The following is an 18,887-nucleotide window of genomic DNA, read 5'->3' as shown; positions in this document are numbered from 1 at the left end:
GATGCAGGACAGGTGGATGGTTAACATAAGCCCCACTGCCAACCGTCTGCAGAGTTATTAATGATTTAAACCCACAATGGGTTTAATCTCTGCCCTGCTTCTGAAGGTAGCACCTTTATACGCGTGTGTGTGTGTGTGTGTGTGTGTGTGTGTGTGTGTGTGTGTGTGTGTGTGTGTGTGTGTGTGTGTGTGTTTCCTGTCTCTGGAGGGTATAACTGAAGTGGCCTAGTAGTCAGTCTCTAATGGCACTGATCCTATTATGTGGATGAAGGTGCAGGGGACTGGAGACTGAGCAGAAGGGATGATTAAGACACTCGAGCTGAGAAAATCTTTCTCTCTCTCTCTCTCACACACCTTATATAAAGAGATTTTGAGCCTTCTGACTATCGCCCGACTGATACTGGATTTTAGAGCCTGGTAGTTATATTGATAATTGGGTGTCTTAAAAATAAAAAATGATATATTGACACATTTAAAAAAAACAAAAAACTTTAAAAAATAAATGTATCCCCAAAACAAATTTTAAACTCCTGATACAGATCTTTTATTTTTTTCTTTGTGATAGATGCATACTGAGCGGGACATTTCACAGTTGGGATATAAACTTGGAGACTTTTTGGACTACTTATACACCAGCAATGACACACATATTCTGACACATACAACTACCAGCGATGATCACCCATGCAATTTTGTAAAGGCTATAATTTGAGAACAATACGGCATAATTCAACTAATTAGGAAAACTGACGGTAACTCTGGATGCGTTTCTAATGTTTAATGCCAGATCATGTATTTCCAAGTAGCCTTACCTGTCCTGAGATCAATATACGACATGCCTGTCTTTAAAGTAATACCACAACTAAAATAGAAAAAGGGGAGTAAAAGACAATACATGTAACAGAATAAGTGAAACCATCTAAATGTATTGTAGGGATTTACCGTTGTAGATGAATTCAGAGAATTTGATCCCCAGTCCCTGTTTGATCCGACGCACTTCTTTGTCCATGGTAAAGGTCTCAATGTCTAAATGGGCCTGCAACAGAATTGTGCCTCCTGGCGTTTCATAAATCCCTGACAAACACAGAAAAAGATCAACAAAATTAATGAATATTTGAAAAAAACCATAGCAGGCCACGTTTTCTGAACAGGATCTAACAGTTCAGTAAGGAGATGCATGCACCTCAAATATTCAACATAATATCTTGTGTGGCAATTAACTTTTGAGACTTAAATGATAGGAAATTGTGGCAAACATACTGCGATAGTACACGTACTTTTCTCCAATACATCCCATAATTTTATTACAACAAGCAGCACCTTCATCATCATCATCAGAGGCCATTCATAGGAACATAAGCTACAAGCCCTGTTTATTTAAACTAACTACAAGCAAACACCTCTATTAGCCATCAGCCGTCTGACAGACAGGCCTTCACAGTGCTCACAAAACATGGATGAGCCTGTCCTGGGTAAATGACAGGGTAGGAGGCCCCTGCCAGCCTGGAGCCTGGACCAGAGCTCTGCCTACCCTGCAATTTACCCCCTCTGGACAGGGAGGGAGGGTGAGGGGAGAAAAGCTGAGGTAGATGACAGGAGAAATGAAGCTGTCACTCAAATGTCAGCTAATACAAAAAGGAGGGCAGTGGTAGCGCTACCAGACAGATTTGACAACAGAAATAGGAGCTTTAGAAATAACATCCATTTTTGTGAGAGCTGAAATTGTGAAAAACAGAGTGTTGTTTCCCCGTCCAACACATGGTCCCTCACATCATCTGTCAATTTGAATGATAGTCATGTTTTTTTGATTTACTGCCAAACAGATACTTCACTTCAGCCAACAAAAGGTTTTTTTTTTTTTTTTTTTTTTTTAAACAACAATTTTATGAGAATTAACAGTCGAATGCCATTTAATCTCTTCCAATCTGGAGCGGCTGCAGCGGAGCTCAAATCTGTACGACCCCAAATACTACAGCACTGTTCCTGATCTGAAAATGGAGAAGCACTTACTTTGTGCTGGCGGCCAAAAACAGAGCTTAGCAATGTTGCTAATTGTCTAAAGCCTCAAAAGGTTGCCACCTGAGCTAGAATGGCTTGTGGCTTTTTGGAGATCCAGGGCCACAGAGGGTAGGGACATTTCCTCTGGCTCCATCAGATAAATAAGTTAAAACTGCCCTCCAACACAACTTGGCTTAGGTGCCCTAAAAGAGAGCTGGCTTATCAAGAGAGCTGCAAACAATGAAACGCTATCTGGGTAAGCTCCAACAGTGGCAGTTTAGTTAAGCTTAAAGAGACAACACCCCCAGTGGTTTCTGAGGTTTTAATCTTTTATACGGTTACTGCAGGCATGCTAACCATGCTGCAGGCCTGAAGGGGTCCAGGTCAGGAATTAATTCTTCCTGAACTGATCTCCTTTAACCCTTTGGGAAAACACCGTTAGTCCAGCATAAACAGGCAACACATGTAAATAAAAGCAGATAAATATCTTAAAATGGATAGAGTATATTCTAATGTGAAACAGTTTGCCATTTAGTAGAGGGACATTTGTCTATAAAAAGTTTTGATATGGAAGAAAAAAATATATTTTGGGGGCTTTTAACAACAATTATTTTTTAGTTTGAGCGCAACAAGGACTGGACATGAGGCAGCCCGTTCATTATCAAAAGACACAGCCATTTCCGACTGCTTTTGATAGGTACACCTCAGCTAATGCCATCCCTGGTGCACAGGTCAGAGGCCTGACAGCACTGTGATAGGTGGGAAATGTTAGTCTGGCACACGGGGCTGTTGAATGTTTTGTAGCACAGTGACAACATTCTTGACAAACCATTTAAATGCCCCGCGCCTCCCTGCCCACAAATAGGTATGACATGTGTCCATTCAATCCCTCCCATCATCTATTGTGCTAACGCGACTGCCGGTTCAGAGGAGACCAATATGTACACTTGATGGTAGTTATTCAACCACTTGGACACCTCGTGCTCCACCTCTTCCGATTGCTTCAGTGGAGGAAAAAGCTTTGATCTTTTGTTCAGTCGAGGGGAGAGAAAAGTGGGCTTCCCATTTTCCAATTTCTACCTGCCAAGTTGCGCCACAGCTACAAGTCTGTTGGCCAGTCAATTTGCCAATCATAGAACATATGGGGGGAAAAGGAGCGTGCGTCATACAAGGCCAGGACAGCTCACTGCCCTTGTACATTAGCTGCGGTAACACATGTAGAGCTTTTCAAGTTGCCCATTGATACCAGAGATAAAGAGACAAAAAAATCGCAGTGCGACTGCATGCGCACATATGTGATTGACTGAGTATTTGTGTGTATCCAGTGGAGCATGTGTGCCGTTATGTTCGCAGTGTGTGAGTTTTCTGTATGTGTGTGCATGCATAAGGGAATGAAAATAACTTCAGTGGCTGTGATTCCAGGTGAACCAGAGGAAAACATTTCCTTTGAGGAGAGTGTGTTTGTGTCATCCAGCTCGCTTTTATAGAAGCGGAATACAAAAAGCAGTCATGTAAAATAACTGAAAATTGCATGAAAGCCCAGGATACTGAAAGGAAAGCTTTTGAATGGCTGTAAAATTAAAATATTGAGTGTTTCAGAGTAAGTGCAAATATGTCTGACTACGAACTACAGCGTATATCACTGTTTGTAAGTGAGGAAGCTTGTCAGACTAATTTGGCACAAAAGAAAAACTGTCAGAAATGTCAGAAAATAAATCTAATTTTTAATTCCTTACCTCGGGACTTCATGCCAATGAAACGGTTCTCTACGATGTCAATCCGGCCCACGCCGTGCTTTCCACTAAGAGAAAGACAAGGAGAGCCAAACACCTTTCAGTGGATACACACTTATACAGTAATTCACCTTGAATAAGATTAGCGCACATATGAAGGCATCTTAATTTCCCTGCTAGTCAAAAACATGATAATCTCTTAATAAACAACACAATATTAAACATTCAAATTAATAAAGAGCAAAACAACACAGCAGCGAGGAGAAGAAATAAAGAAATTATACCGTTGTTACAATTTTTCTCCACATGATATTCCCACAGACCTGTGAGCATTATTTAAGGCATCTTCTACAAACAACTCATTTTATTTATCATCTCCTCTCCTGGAATATAATATTTTGAGTATCAAAGCTGAAAAACTATTTTACCTTCACAATGGAAATGAATTCCCTGCCATTAATTCAGATCTACAAATGTTACAAAGTAGTTTGTGATGCATGTAACGAAGAGGCAGCATTAACTTAAAAAGATGCCTCAGAAAACTCAATACAAATGTGTAAAGTTGATGACAATTTTCCCTAAAAAAAGAAAAGAAAATCCTCATCTGGAACAATCTCAAAGCTCAATAGCGGTAGAGAAAACTGATTTTTCCTCAGTCCGCTCACCTCGAGTACTTCTCATTTATGCGGACAGTAAGGAAAGCAGCGAGGGAGACGGAGTGGAGGAGACACGAGAGAGAAAACTCTGGTGGGATTTGATCCCAGGCCGGCAGCGACAAACAAAGGTGGTGCACTTAACCACTGCTCCACCTCTGGGAACACTTACATAATGATGAACAAATCATACATGGAAGGTAAAAGCTTTGCCGACATTAGACAAATGCTCACCCAATCTCATTGAGGTACATGAAGATATCCAGTGGAGAGTCCTTGGATTTGCCTTCCTTCTCATTGGTCACCTTTACAGGTACTCCTAAAGGGGAAAAACAGTTTTTCTTAAATTACAGATATGTACCACATATAAATAACATAAAAATAAACCTCACCGTTTATAACCTTTGATTTATACGACTTAAAATGTACTTGTGACTCATCTGTCAGATAGTGTTAGTCAAAATAAAGCAATGCAGGAACAAAAATAGCTCTAAACTGAGCAACACATCAGTTTCATACTCTGTATGTTTAATTGCATCGTCCCGATCATTTAAAAATAAATTCAAATATTTGTGTTGGAGAGATTTAAAAACTGAAACGACAATTAATGTAACCTTTTCTTTGTATGTTGATAGAAAGTAATAGAAAATAATTTCCTGAACAGAACAAAGAAAAACAACTGCAGCAAAGCAGATAGCGGTTATGTTGTACCCTATTCTGCCCGTTTACTTAAACATATTACAAGAACATTTTCATAGCTTTCAGTGTCATGCATTACGTTGGTGAAAATTATTTTTGGATGCGTGATATTTTTCACTTATGTGGGAAAAAATACCAGTAGTATACGACAGTTACCTGTGCCGTTTGTGCCGTTTGTGCCGTTAGAATCTTTTAATTAAAGCAGTGAATATTCCTACTAGAAATATACACATGAAGCATTGAAAACAGAGAGAAAAGCAACCAATTACCTGGATAAGAGGTTAAAGGAATTCATACAACACAGCAGGCTAATTATTGTGTTATGAGACTCAACAGTAAAATCAAATTGTTGGTAGCACTTATTCTTGGATATAATTCTTTTTAATCTCACTCAGTTCCTCCAGCATTAGGTTTGATAGTTTGTTTCTGATTGCCTTTGTTGTTGCCAAATAAATTATATTATTATCAGAAATACAGCCTTTAAAAACACAAAGCTGTATTTGAAACGGGTCATTTTGAATGTTTATAGGTAAAACAAAAACACACCCGATTAAATGTCTATGGTATCCTTCCCTACTAGAACAAAATGCTAATGAAATAGCAATTAAATTCATTAATTGTGTTAAGCTTCTCAAAGAGCAAAGATTAAAGTGATTTTTTACCAAGATTCATTTAATCAATCAACACATAACCCACAAAGAACACAAATGTACCCATAACGCAGTTAATTAACAGTTTAAGCAAATTGCTTTTCAGAAACTAATGAATGACAAAAAACAGCAAAGAGTTGATCAAATCTGCTGACAAGTGCTCATTATCCCAGTCCCTGAAATCAATAGTCGTCAGCTAAAAGTAAAAACCATTACAAAAGGAGGTGGTGAGAAAGGCTAATAAATTCAAAGGCCCTGCTCATTTGAAAGCTGTGAAATCGTGGGCAGGCCTTTTCCTAATTCAATTACACACGCAGCTTTGTTACCCATACTCTCTTTAGCGCCGAGATTTTTTTTTACGCCACTGAGTGTTTGTGTGTTCATGCGCATGTGCAAAAAAACCTGCAGATTAATCATCACCCCTCATCCTACTACTAGGTGTCTCACACACACACACACACACACACACACAGTTTTTCTTCTTTAAACACCCACGCTCACTCCACACACTTCCTCTCTAAAGCCACTTAAACCAAGTACACATCAATCACTGTCATGGACCTGCTTATTCACGGCCTTCAATGAGCCACATGGGCCAAAGGTGGAGGCGAGGAAACAAACACGAGACATGGGTGTGTGTCCGAGTGCGTGTTGAGAAGGGAATATAACCATTTGCGGACTACACAAGGAGAGGAAACGAGAAAAGATCTGCTGATGTTCACTCTCCATTCGTGAAGTGCTCATTCCTATACATACTTAAGCATGCCTGCAGTTGTCAGTCACATAGCTTTGAAGAGAAGAGCAGCACTTCTGTTCGCCTTTCAACCAGCACTTAACAATGCCTTCATAGGAATGACATGTGAAGGACTTGACAATTTTTTTTAGACAAGGGCTTTGTTGATGGCCCATTCTCATATCGCGGGAATGGTGGTGGCTCCCATGGAAGAAGAAAAAAGTAGCTCCCAGTGCAGGAGAGGGCAGTATGGATGGCGCATTATTAAAACTGTGCCCCCTCCCAGATACTAATAATTAGATTAAAAGTTCAAATAAATTAAGTGTCTGAACGTGGGAGTGTAGGGGCTGGCCTTTCGTCCCTGTGCTCTATTTTTTCCTCGCTCTCTCCATCATGCGGGTTCTATCATTCACTGAGGGGTCTTTTTCTCTCCATGATCCTTTTCTTCAGTTATTTCGCAGCCTAACAGTGCAGACAATGGGAGCACAGACACAGTTGTAGGAAAAATTACTGCTTTACATTTTTCCTCTCTGTCTCTTTTTCCTCTCTACTTCTTTGGCATGAAAGGAGGGAGGGATGAACATTTTTTTTATTTCTTAAAAAAGGGAGAGAATTGGGGAATGGAGTGTTTGACGGGGGAAAAGGTTCCTGTCGTTAAATATTCTTTTTTAATCAGTGAGAAAACTTTGGTGAGAAAGGCAGGGATGAAAAGGTGGGAGGGGGAATGAAATGAAACATTCTTGTGCTGATCTTGTGCTCAGAGGGAGGAGTAGGCTCGGCCTTTGTGTGGACAACTAAAACAGCTTTTGTCATAGGGTGCTCAATAAAGGCACAGAGAATATGTGTGAAAACGGAGTGCAGGCCTGCAAAGAACCCGCGAAACCAGACTGGGCTTTACTACTGCATCATATCTCATCTCCAGCTGAACTGACACCAACCGACTTGTTTTATAGTTAAACATTTTCCTGGGGGAACTGGTAACACTTTACCAGTTTCTCAAAGAAAATCTTAAAGACACCATTTCAGTGCAGCGACATGTTGACTTCTGGAAGGCATTTTAATTGGCACTTTTAGCAGTGGTCACAAATATTCCCACCAAATCTTCTGCCAACCTTTTGAACTTCCCTTATATTACTATTATAGCTCATAAAGCAGCCCATCAAGTCCATGTGATCAGAGGAGCTAGTGTGTCTCAGCCGATTGAAGTTATTGCTCTGCAGCCTCTACTAGTGACCAGGGATGAAGGGACATCTGTGCCATTTGCCCCAGGCTGGGATGTTTCTTGCCATTTAGTCTTTACGCAAGCATGTGACACTTTCCACTATTCAGCTCGGCCCTCATGGCCATATATCTAATGAGCGTTTCTCTGGTGCCTCAGGGCTTGGTGTATTAGCTGGACCTAATGCTTCCGGCCTGAGTGTGTGCCCCAGGCTAAACATGGCAGCTTTGGACCGAGTAATGCTGTGAGGGGTTAAGGATAAGTCTGGGTGGTCAGGAATGGTGATAAAGTGCAACCGGGTCAGCGTGAGAGCTGTAGCCCTGCGGCGATAACCATCAATGTTAAGTAATATGAAGGGACGTGGACACCGAGTGAGGACGGACACCATCTCTTACCGATACATTATAGAAGTTCAGAACTGATCATTCAATAAATATCCTGCGAAGTAACTGAAACTTTCTTTTCCAGTGGGAGTGTGTGTGCGTGTGTGTGTGCATAATATACAACAACAAATATTGCATCTAATCAACCAAATTAAGTGCAAATTGTTTGAATTTGCCCCAAAATCTTACATAATTTAAGCTCAAATGCATGAGACCAGATTGCACTCAACAGACAAATACCAAATTAATTTCACAAATATGGGTGAGACTAATAATAATCCAGATGTTTAAATTTAAATGTATTATTTAGTTATTCAATGTTTCTATATATAATATATATATGGGCAATTAAAATGAATGTTTTATTGAATTGCCATTTGATCAAATTAATAATGTCAGTTCTGAGCTTTCATAACGTATATTTGAAACTTCTGGCTTCAGGTTTTAGCATACAGAGAAATCAACAGGTGAACCGTGTTGCAAGCACGAACCGTTTCTGAACTCTATCACCAGTACATCGGGGGAATTGGGAGAATCTTCTGGGTTCTTGGTCATCAGGTACAGGTCAGCCGGAGCATGGCTCTGAAAAACACACACAAACACACTTTTATTCCCCTTGATGAATAACCAGGATCTTCTGAGACCTCATCAAACTGCGGATGGGGAGACTATTGTGTGAGGTGATAACGGACAACTCGAGACAAGGCGGCAGAAGAAAAGAGGCTGATGCGTGAAAAAGGAGAAACCTGAAAACACCATCAAGAGTTGAGTGAAGACAAAAAAAAAAAAAAATCAATGTTCCATTTTTCTCCTCTATTTGGTTTCATTTCCCCTGCATGACCCTTCTCCACAGGGGAAGGCGGGGGAAAGTGGGATGCAGCGAGAAAAAGACTGGGAAAGGGCAAAAGAAAGAAATGACTCACATCCACAAGAATAGTGAACACTTGACAAGTCAAAACACACCTGATACTCTAACGGAATCTATTTGTCGTCAATATTATTCTGCCCATCTGTAAAAATCTCAGATCTGCCGATTCTATCATGCGTCTGCGGTTCTTCCCTATCTGCCTTTACTTCATCTAATCATCCAGCTTTCCAGTTCTGATTTTCTGACTGACGTTTCCCTTCCATTTTATTTTCAAATGAAGAATTTTGCTAAATGGGCATCACACAAGAAAGTCCACACCCTAAATCCACTAAAGTTGTCCTGAGTGACAGATGTTTGTCGTTTTTCCAGATGGTGGGATCCTGGAACAATTTCAGTAAGTCACGGTTGGGACCTAAAAGAGCGTGTCGATCTGACGTGTCTGCCCAGCGATGTGGCCCTCCAACAATTACACAGCATTAGGACAAGACGATGGCCAATGTCCCCTGAGCTGAGGCAAATTGCAGGGGGACTATGCAAAATAACTACTGGGTGCATTTAAATGGAAAGCTTTACCAGACACTAAATCATCATACAATAACTAATCGGCATCCGCTCGTCGCCTGTCAGTGAAGAGAAAACGAGCAGCGCAATCACTTTCCTTCCTTTTAACTAAACACCAAAATTGACTGGGAAGGCGCCCGTCTTCCTCTCCTTTATTTTCTGCTTCAGTGCCCTGAAAGATGCCAAATGAGAGTGAACAGGAGAGGGGCGAAATGACTACCCTAAAAAGCCTTTTGATGCATACTCTTTGAGGGAGGGGGGAAATGGACTGAATTTTAAATACTGGAGCATGTGAAAGTAAAGGGTTCCTGTGGTGGTATATCCTGGTTGTAAAGGAATGGTTGTCATTTTCAAGATCCAAATAAAACACAATATAGCGCATAAGAGCCATTGTTTGTATGGATTGCTAGATTATGGGAAAACCTAAAAAAGTGTTTATTACTTTTAGACATGTTAAGCATTAATTAAACAAGCAGCTCCAGATGAAGTCTTTTTACGAAAAACAGATTGAAGTATACCTTTTTATTTTAGCTTTGAATGAATAAATATTTAGATTTCTGCTTTGGGATGATTTTAAATGAACTTCAAATTGATTGATGGCTTAGAGAGAAAAGCCTCATAAGAAAAGTATTCACCTGATGAATTAAAACACACTTTTAAAATGTATACAAATTCATTCCTCTGGCTGTGGAACGCTTGAAAACTCATGCATGCTAAAACCATGAGAGCTAAAACTTACTATTGGATACAAAGAGAAAAAAAAGGGGGGGGAATAGGCTCGTTTCCAGTGAGCGAGAGATCAATGCATTTCAATTCAAACCCCCTACAGGTGGCCCTGTCCCAAAGCCATGGCCCTGAAAGAGTGGAAAAGGTAGAGACAGAGAGGGCGGGTGCAGGGGGTATTGGTGGGAAATGGGGCATGAAGCGCACCATCATGTAGCACAGAGCAGTCTTTGCTTCTGCCATATTGTTGTGCTAAACGTGGCCCATACAGCAAAGAAGTAGGCTGACGCATGAACTTAAAGCAAGTAAATTTCTATCTTTCCACATATTAGTTGCCTCATTGGTTTTCAATCGAAGCCAACAGAGCCAAAAGAGGGAGAGGGGGCAGGATGGAGTGGGGGAGGAAAGGGAGAGTTGAGAGGGAGATAGAAGAGAAGAGGATGGTAAAAACATCGTTGGCGCACTGGGTTGGAAATGACGCTTAAATCACCATGTTTCAAGTCTGTCATTCTCTTTAAAATGCAAACATGGCAAATTGAGACAAGAATAAAACAATATACATGTGATGTGCTGAAGAGATATTTATATTCTTAACACCCAGGATGTTTTGGTTAATGTTAGGGCCTCAGCTGAATTGAATGAGGACAAGAGGCACTTCTACATGGAGGCACAGCTATAGTGATGCCGAGATGGACATAGGGAGCACGGTCTAAGTATAACAGGTCAGACCAATCAGACCTGACGGGAGCAAAGGCACATGACAAACGCTGACCTCTTTGCTTCAAAGCACACATTCACATGCATACATACACCTACAGGCCCACTTCCTTCCCCTACAGGCAGTCCTCTGTCCATCCATCTTACCAGCCAGCCATGCGACCAGCAGAAAACAAGTTCTCATTTCCTCTAGGTGAGCAGAGGCTTGGCGTCACGCTCCTTTACTCCTGGTCAACACGAGCAGCGGCCCATTAGCTCCCTGATCAAAGAGCGCAGTGGGCCCGAGGAAGCTCACTGACAAAGGCTATAATTAAGACTGAGGTGATGTTTTAATGACTCAGGACGAGTGTCAGGCTGCCTGAGGCTGGGCCCTGACTGCTCATGTGTGGAGGGACAGAGACAGAGACGAGGTAGTGAGGAAACTGGAAATTCACTTGAACAAAATTTACAGATTTAATAACCAAATGGAAATGTGGTTCATGGCTAATCCTGTGAATTAAATCCACAATCAAAAACCTGTAAATCCAGAATTGGCCTAAAGTAGTCCTGCTCACTGTTTTTGCAATATTGCTTACAATGATCAAAAATAATGAGGGCCGAACACAATCTAATGTGGGAGTATGATATGTTCAACCTAACAACTATCTCTACCTCAATGCAGTCAACAGGTACATTCTAATAGTATTAAATGTGACTGTCTAAACATGATAACAGAAGTTGCCCTGGGCGCATGTCTTCACATAGGTTAATGCTGCCAGATGGGGGTGAGTAAAAATAAAATAGTCACCAGGCCATTGTGCTACAGGCAAGGTGGTTTGGGGTTATCAGGAAGGATACAGTGTTAATCATAGAGTAACCTGAACTCTGCTGACTCTTATCTACAGGAGAACATATGAGCGACCATTTGGACATTTCCTAATCTGACTGTTGAGCAGAGAGGGGCCTTTGTACCACATGTGGGGGGCGTTGTGGGGTTTGAATAGTTGAGGTCCACCCTGAGCCTTTAGGGCTGTAACTGGAGGAGAGAGAGAGGCTGATACAGAGAGGAGATACTTAGAACAAGATGACCTCTTTCAGATGACCCTGTAGGTCAATAAGAATCTGTCATGTTGGTTTGAGTTGGGTGAGAAATTTACTTTGTTGTTGTTGTCGTTACACTGGTTACTTTATTTCCAATTTGTATTTAGCCCCCGTTTTAAATTCAATGAAAGTTTAACCTAGGAATTATATTTAGATATTGTGATGTTGTTGTTGTGATGTTTACTCTGACCCTATTTAACATACTTCGAAAAGTCCTAATGCCAGAGGGGGGCCTTTCCCCCAGAGAGGTTGTGGCTACTGAAAATTACTCAATAATCACAGCTTGATCAAAATATCACTTTGTGCCCTGGGTAATGTATTCAAATCCTTTTACCACTCTGGACCCCGGCACCATAAATATTTCATTGTATTTAATGCCATTAATCGATTCAATATTGGAGTAAATGGTCCAACACAAAACCCCTGAATGAAATCAGTTACACAATACTGTCATCATACATCGCTATGCCATTGAGCCGGTTCGCCTCATTCTTTTCAAAACATTTCTCCACAGGCCGACCACTAAAGAGGCAGCGGAGGGGTGGGAAAGGGACAGAGAAAGAGAGAGATAGAGGTCTGTGAGTTACAGTGGCCCTGCCCCTGCATCTCCACTTCAGCAGCGCGGGACCCCTCGCCTCCTTGTGACACCCCGTCCATTGGGGACTCATCTGTCTGGCGCGCTGCCTTTGTACTTTACTGTTACTGGTGACATTTTGGTGTCACGGTGTCACGATGAAATGGCTCCCCTCCCACGTCGCAGCCCGCGGCGGCGCAACCAGTGGAACAATGAGGTCCCGAGGAGTTGGGGCTGGAACTCAGGAGGCCCCAGCTGGGCGCAACGCCCTAACCCTTCCCCCTCCCCGGCTCCCATGAAATCGGGAATTAGTCGAAGCGTTGCTGACGACAAGTCAGTGTCTGTGTGTCCCAGGCTCTTCCCAGGGCCCGGCGAGGACCCGGGGTGAGGAGAGACACAGACACAGACACAGCGACCAAGGGATGGGAGCTTTTGGGGGTCACCGAGGGCAACCTGTATGTACTGCGCTGACCTCTGACCCCAGCAGAGATCAAACTCCATCTCACCCATGGCACTGTGGGAGAGTGAGTCGTGTTTTTCGCTGGTGGGGTTGGCATGGGTCAGCAGAAGGGACAGTAGCCGTACTGCGGTGTTATTTTTACGGATGTGGATGATGCATTTTAACTGTAAACATAAAAAAGATGTAGTATTTTGTATGTCTGCTGTTGACACTGGCAATGACCGTGGACATTATGTGCGTGTGAGAGGACAAAGGAGATTTACTGTACTCAATAGCAAACTACCAATTAAAAAATCTATTTCGGTTCACGTTGAAGAATGTTTTATGTTATTTTGTCTCCGATTCTTCTATTCGTTCATCATAATGAATAAAGAAGTACGATTTAAAGAACAGGTAATGATCGGAGAATGACATCGACTATCCAGATGTTTATGGAGAGTCAAGACATTTTCAGGTGTACATTTTCTTTTCACCTTTCATGTTTTTGCAGGTTATTGAATAAAAAGGGGTCGGTGATTAAGATTATAATTAAACTATTTGGATTAAAGTCAGTATTGTCAGTCAACCTACATTTAGGTGAAAGACTTTCCTGGTATTTAACCAGTTCCTATTCATAACAACGTTCGCTGTATATGCAAATACATTTCTTCAGTTACTATACATGTGTCAGTTTCATTAAGTAGTATATCAGCACATCACACTCCAGAGGATGAAGGGGCCAAAGGGAGGACAAAGGAATCACTAAAAGTGAGACCAAATTTAGTTCAAGAATTTGTAGATAAGCCATTGGGAACTGGTCTTACCTTGGGATTCTCCAGAATGCCAGACTCATAACTGTAAAGAAACATCATTTAGAAATTAATATTTCATTCTGATTGAAAAATACATGTATTGAAAAAGTAACTAAATAAGGTGCATCATACCAGTCCTACCCACCTTATATGCATGAGGTTGGCGTCCATGCTCCAGGGTGCCTTAGGATTGACGGGCACAGGGATGCCATTTTTCTAGAGTTTGACAGAGAAAGCTGTTGTTATGTAACATACTGTTTGCCTGTAAGCTAACAGCACCTGAAGGTAAGAAACTTTAAACTAGAACTCTACTCGTCTGTCAGAAAGCCATGAATACAAAGAACCAAGCAAACTATTTCCAGCAACTGGTTTTTGACATGCTGTGTAATCACAAATCATCCGTTTCCCCACACTGCTTTTGTCTTCAAGAGACCTCAGTGAAAAGAACAAAAACAATCAACAAAGGAGGATCTTTTTTGGTATGTTCAAAAGAGAAGTCAGCAATTCAGTGTTTCAAGATTGTGTGATTTCACAAGTACTCCAGAGGCCAGCAAGAGTGTGGTGTTCACTAAAACATCATGACCACCCTCTAGTGGAGAAAAACCACAATCTAATGGGACAATATGAACAAGCCAATGAATGCGTGTGTGTGGTCTAAATAATACAAATCTGAGAACGGTTAAGTTACTTCTAAATATAAATATGAGTGTGAAATTGAATGACAAGTAGAGTAGGGATGTTATAATAAATTATATTTCACTATAAGCATCTGAATTCAATGTACATGGTGAATAACATCATGTTTTATTGATCCCAGACCAGCTACAGATTCAAAAAAGGATTTAAAAAAAGAGCAAATAAAAAAAGAAATTGGGAAAACTATAATATAAAAGCTATATACTGATACAAAATATTCAATGAGAAAATCATTACAATAAATGAATATAAGAGAGCTTTATAAAATACATTACCCGAGGCAGATATTTCTGTAATAATCACTGCTTTTCTTTAAATGTACTACTTTTATAAACTTAAATATTCTGTGATAAATGCAGTACGTTTAGACTGCTTGTTAAACAATAATTAATTGTAATTACTTTGTGCAGTTTAAACATTTTATAGACCAATTGTTAAATCAATAATTCCAAATAATTGATAGATTTATCAATAATGAAAGTACTCTTTAGTTACACCCATAGATTTTGACATAAACAGACTGATGGAGTTACCTCTGCATATTCCATCAGGTCTATTCTCCCCTTGAAGCGGTTGTAGAACTCCGGGATCCTCCACGGCGCAATGATCTGAGCAGCACAAACAGAGCGTGAGCGTGTCGGTCCGGCTGCTGCAGCGCTATCATTTATATCATCATCAACAGCAAACTTACCTTAACTTCGGGGTAGAGGGCGTAGCAGGTGAGCTCAAAACGTATCTGGTCATTACCCTGCAAAACACAAACACAATGGATCAGCTTCATGTACTATTATGAAAGACAACGAAAAACAGAAGTAGAAAATTACTCCAATTATTAATATAGTTGCAGATTACTTTACTGTTAATCAACTAATCAATGAATTGCACAGTGCACAGTGGTGGTTAGGCATGAAGCTGAAAAATGTTCAGACACAGCTGATGAATTTACAAGGTATCAATTTGAGGTCTGTACAGTAACTTTATGATGTGGTATCTGTCTCCATCTACAGGCAAAATGTGGACACTGCACTTCAACTGATGATCGATTAATACATTTAAAGGGTAAATAATACAAGAAACAAGTCTGTAAACATATTGAACGATAAACTGTATAATTGAGAAAACATTATTTATTTTTGAATGTATTCAAATGACCATGAGCTGGAAGCAATATTTTAGAAAGGGGGACGTTCACGTGTCTTTGGGGGGCGTTTATGGGTACGGCCCGCGAGGTAATTCATTAACACACGCAGAAAACTGACTGTTTTTCCTGGCCAAGATCCTTGAACACAACACGAGCGGAATGTGTCATCACATGGTCATGTCATATTAAACTGTCATTGACATCAGTGAACGCAGCGTGGCGAGTGTTAAAAGGAGAAAGCTGGATGTGGAATGTTCCAGGAGAAATGGACAAACGCTTTGTGGAAGTAAAAGGCCAGTGTGCGTAGTTTGTACGGACGCGCTTGCGGTCATGAAAAACGCTCTCGAGCTGCTTTACAGCACAAAACATGGCAAACTGCACGAGCTGAAAGGACGAGTGCGTTTGGATAAAGTTAACATTGTGTGTTTTCAGGGTTTTATTTTTATTTTGCTGAGCGATAAAGTGCTGCTTGAAAAAAAACAAGCACCGTCCCCTTCAGCCACCACTGCTCGAAAGCATTAATGTTATTCCAAAGATACACCATGAATAAAACGAATCTGAATTAATGTTAAAAGACTAACGCCCTGGTCGGGACTTCAACCAGCAGCAGACGAGCTTCACTCTGGCTGCTCGCAGTAGCAGAGCTAACACCAGCATCACTGCTGCGGATTCAAGCTGTGCCCCTTTTAAAAAAATGCAGATATTTTCGTCTGAGTTTCTGAACGTTGGGGTCGACGTCGCTCCATTTATAATTAATGTGTTGGATTTTTGACTTTTTTGCACTTCTCTCCTTTCCTCCGCTCTGTCTCTGACTGGAGGTGTTCGCGAAACGGAGAGAATGTGAATGCGCAAAGCAACGCAATAAACACGGAAACGTGCACATAAAATAGAAATATAACATAAGCGTTTAGTTTATTTAATAAAAGAGCACATGTTCAATGTGAGTTGTGATTTGGCGCTTTGACTTGTTCCTTTGTGCTCGTTTATTGTTGGATCACTTAAGAGTGCAAATTGTTTCACATTTCTGAGGCTGCTGTGTTTAACACCGGTTACAGTTTGAATGTCTGACCCTGATTAGCTGCAGTCTATGACACTGATTAAAGTTTGAATCTAAAACTTCTTACCGTTGCATTTGTTTAACACTCCTTAATAAAATGTCTTTGTTTGCTCCCTGGGTACATGGTGTATCGGGGCAATTGAAGGTAAAAACAACAAAACATTTGTTTAATAATATAATATTTCAATCTCAAACTTCAATCTCAGAGAATGAGTTTTTAATAATAACATAATATAGCAGCCTAACAATAAAAAATATATTATAAGAATTGAAATACTAAATTAATATAATCAATATGTAATATAAATACTAAGAATAATAATACAAACAGAATAATAATCAACATTAAAATTCACTATATATATCTAGATCTATCTATCTAGATCTATCTATCTAGATCAGACATGGGCAAACTACGGCCCGCGGGCCATATACGGCCCGTTAGGCTTTTTAATCCGGCCCGCCGACTCGCCGTGTGGAACTGCTTGACGAAGATATAGTCAGCGAGTTAAACAAAAAGGCGGAGTCCTTTAAGTTATATTCACTAGCACTGGATGAAAGTAACGACATAAAAGACACTGCTCAGCTCCTAATTTTTATCCGAGGGATTAATGACAGTTTTGAGATAACGATCTATATAGATCTATATATAGATAGATCTATATATAGATAGATCTATATATAGATAGATCTATATATAGATAGATCTATATATAGATAGATCTATATAGATCTAGATAGATCTATATAGATCTAGATAGATCTATATAGATCTAGATAGATCTATATATAGATCTAGATAGATCTATATATAGATCTAGATAGATCTAGATCTATATATCTATCTAGATATATCTATCTAGATAGATCTATCTAGATATATAGATCTATCTAGATATATCTAGATATATAGATCTATCTAGATATATCTAGATATAGATCTATCTAGATATATCTAGATATATAGATCTATCTAGATATATATATATATATATATAGATCTATCTAGATATATATATATATATAGATATATATATATAGATATATATAGATCTAGATCTATATCGATATCTATATAGATCTATATATCTATATAGATATCGATATAGATCTAGATCTATATAGATCTATATATATATATATATATATATATATCTCTAGATAGATCTATATCTCTAGATAGATCTATATATCTAGATAGATCTATATATCTAGATAGATAGATCTAGATAGATAGATCTAGATAGATAGATCTAGATAGATATATAGATCTATCTAGAGATATATATATAGATCTATATAGATCTAGATCTATATAGATAGATCTATATCTATCTAGATCTATCTATCTAGATCTATATATAGATCTATATAGATCTATATATAGATCTATATAGATCTAGATCTATATAGATAGATCTATATCTATCTAGATCTATCTATCTAGATCTATATATAGATCTATCTAGATCTAGATATAGATCTATATATAGATCTATATATAGATCTATATATAGATCTAGATAGATCTAGATAGATCTATATATAGATCTATCTAGATCTATATATAGATCTATCTAGATCTATATATAGATCTATCTAGATCTATATATAGATCTATATAGATCTATATATAGATCTATATAGATCTATATAGATCTATATAGATCTAGATAGATCTATATATAGATCTATCTAGATCTAGATATAGATCTATATAGATATAGATCTAGATAGATCTATATATAGATCTATATATAGATCTAGATAGATCTATATATAGATCTATCTAGATATAGATCTATATATAGATCTATATAGATATAGATCTATATAGATCTATATATAGATCTATATAGATATAGATCTATATAGATCTATATAGATATAGATCTATATATAGATCTATATCTATATAGATCTATATAGATCTATATCTATATAGATCTATATCTATATAGATCTATATCTATATAGATCTATATCTATATAGATCTATATCTAGATAGATCTATATCTAGATAGATCTATATATAGATAGATCTATATATAGATCTATATAGATCTATATCTAGATAGATCTATATCTAGATAGATCTATATATAGATAGATCTATATATAGATAGATCTAGATAGATATAGATCTAGAT

The 18,887-nt window shown here is 39.1% G+C and overlaps 1 protein-coding gene across 1 annotated transcript in view; it reads right to left on the bottom strand.

The window, feature by feature from the left end:
• Positions 1–18,887, bottom strand: part of ass1 (argininosuccinate synthase 1) — a 29,544-nt gene that overhangs the window by 4,533 nt on the left and 6,124 nt on the right. The window contains exons 5-12 of the mRNA XM_029444269.1: positions 15,230–15,286; positions 15,072–15,146; positions 13,988–14,058; positions 13,855–13,885; positions 8,560–8,650; positions 4,619–4,703; positions 3,735–3,799; positions 943–1,074 (exon numbers count right to left, since the gene is read on the bottom strand). Coding sequence (XP_029300129.1) covers positions 943–1,074; positions 3,735–3,799; positions 4,619–4,703; positions 8,560–8,650; positions 13,855–13,885; positions 13,988–14,058; positions 15,072–15,146; positions 15,230–15,286 — 607 coding nt within the window. The remainder of the gene's footprint in view (positions 1–942; positions 1,075–3,734; positions 3,800–4,618; positions 4,704–8,559; positions 8,651–13,854; positions 13,886–13,987; positions 14,059–15,071; positions 15,147–15,229; positions 15,287–18,887) is intronic.

The sequence above is a fragment of the Cottoperca gobio genome, chromosome 12 (assembly GCF_900634415.1).
Source record: "Cottoperca gobio chromosome 12, fCotGob3.1, whole genome shotgun sequence".
NCBI lineage: Eukaryota > Metazoa > Chordata > Actinopteri > Perciformes > Bovichtidae > Cottoperca > Cottoperca gobio.
The sequence above is the reverse complement of the archived record's forward strand: the minus strand, read 5'-3'. Positions and strand labels throughout refer to the sequence as shown.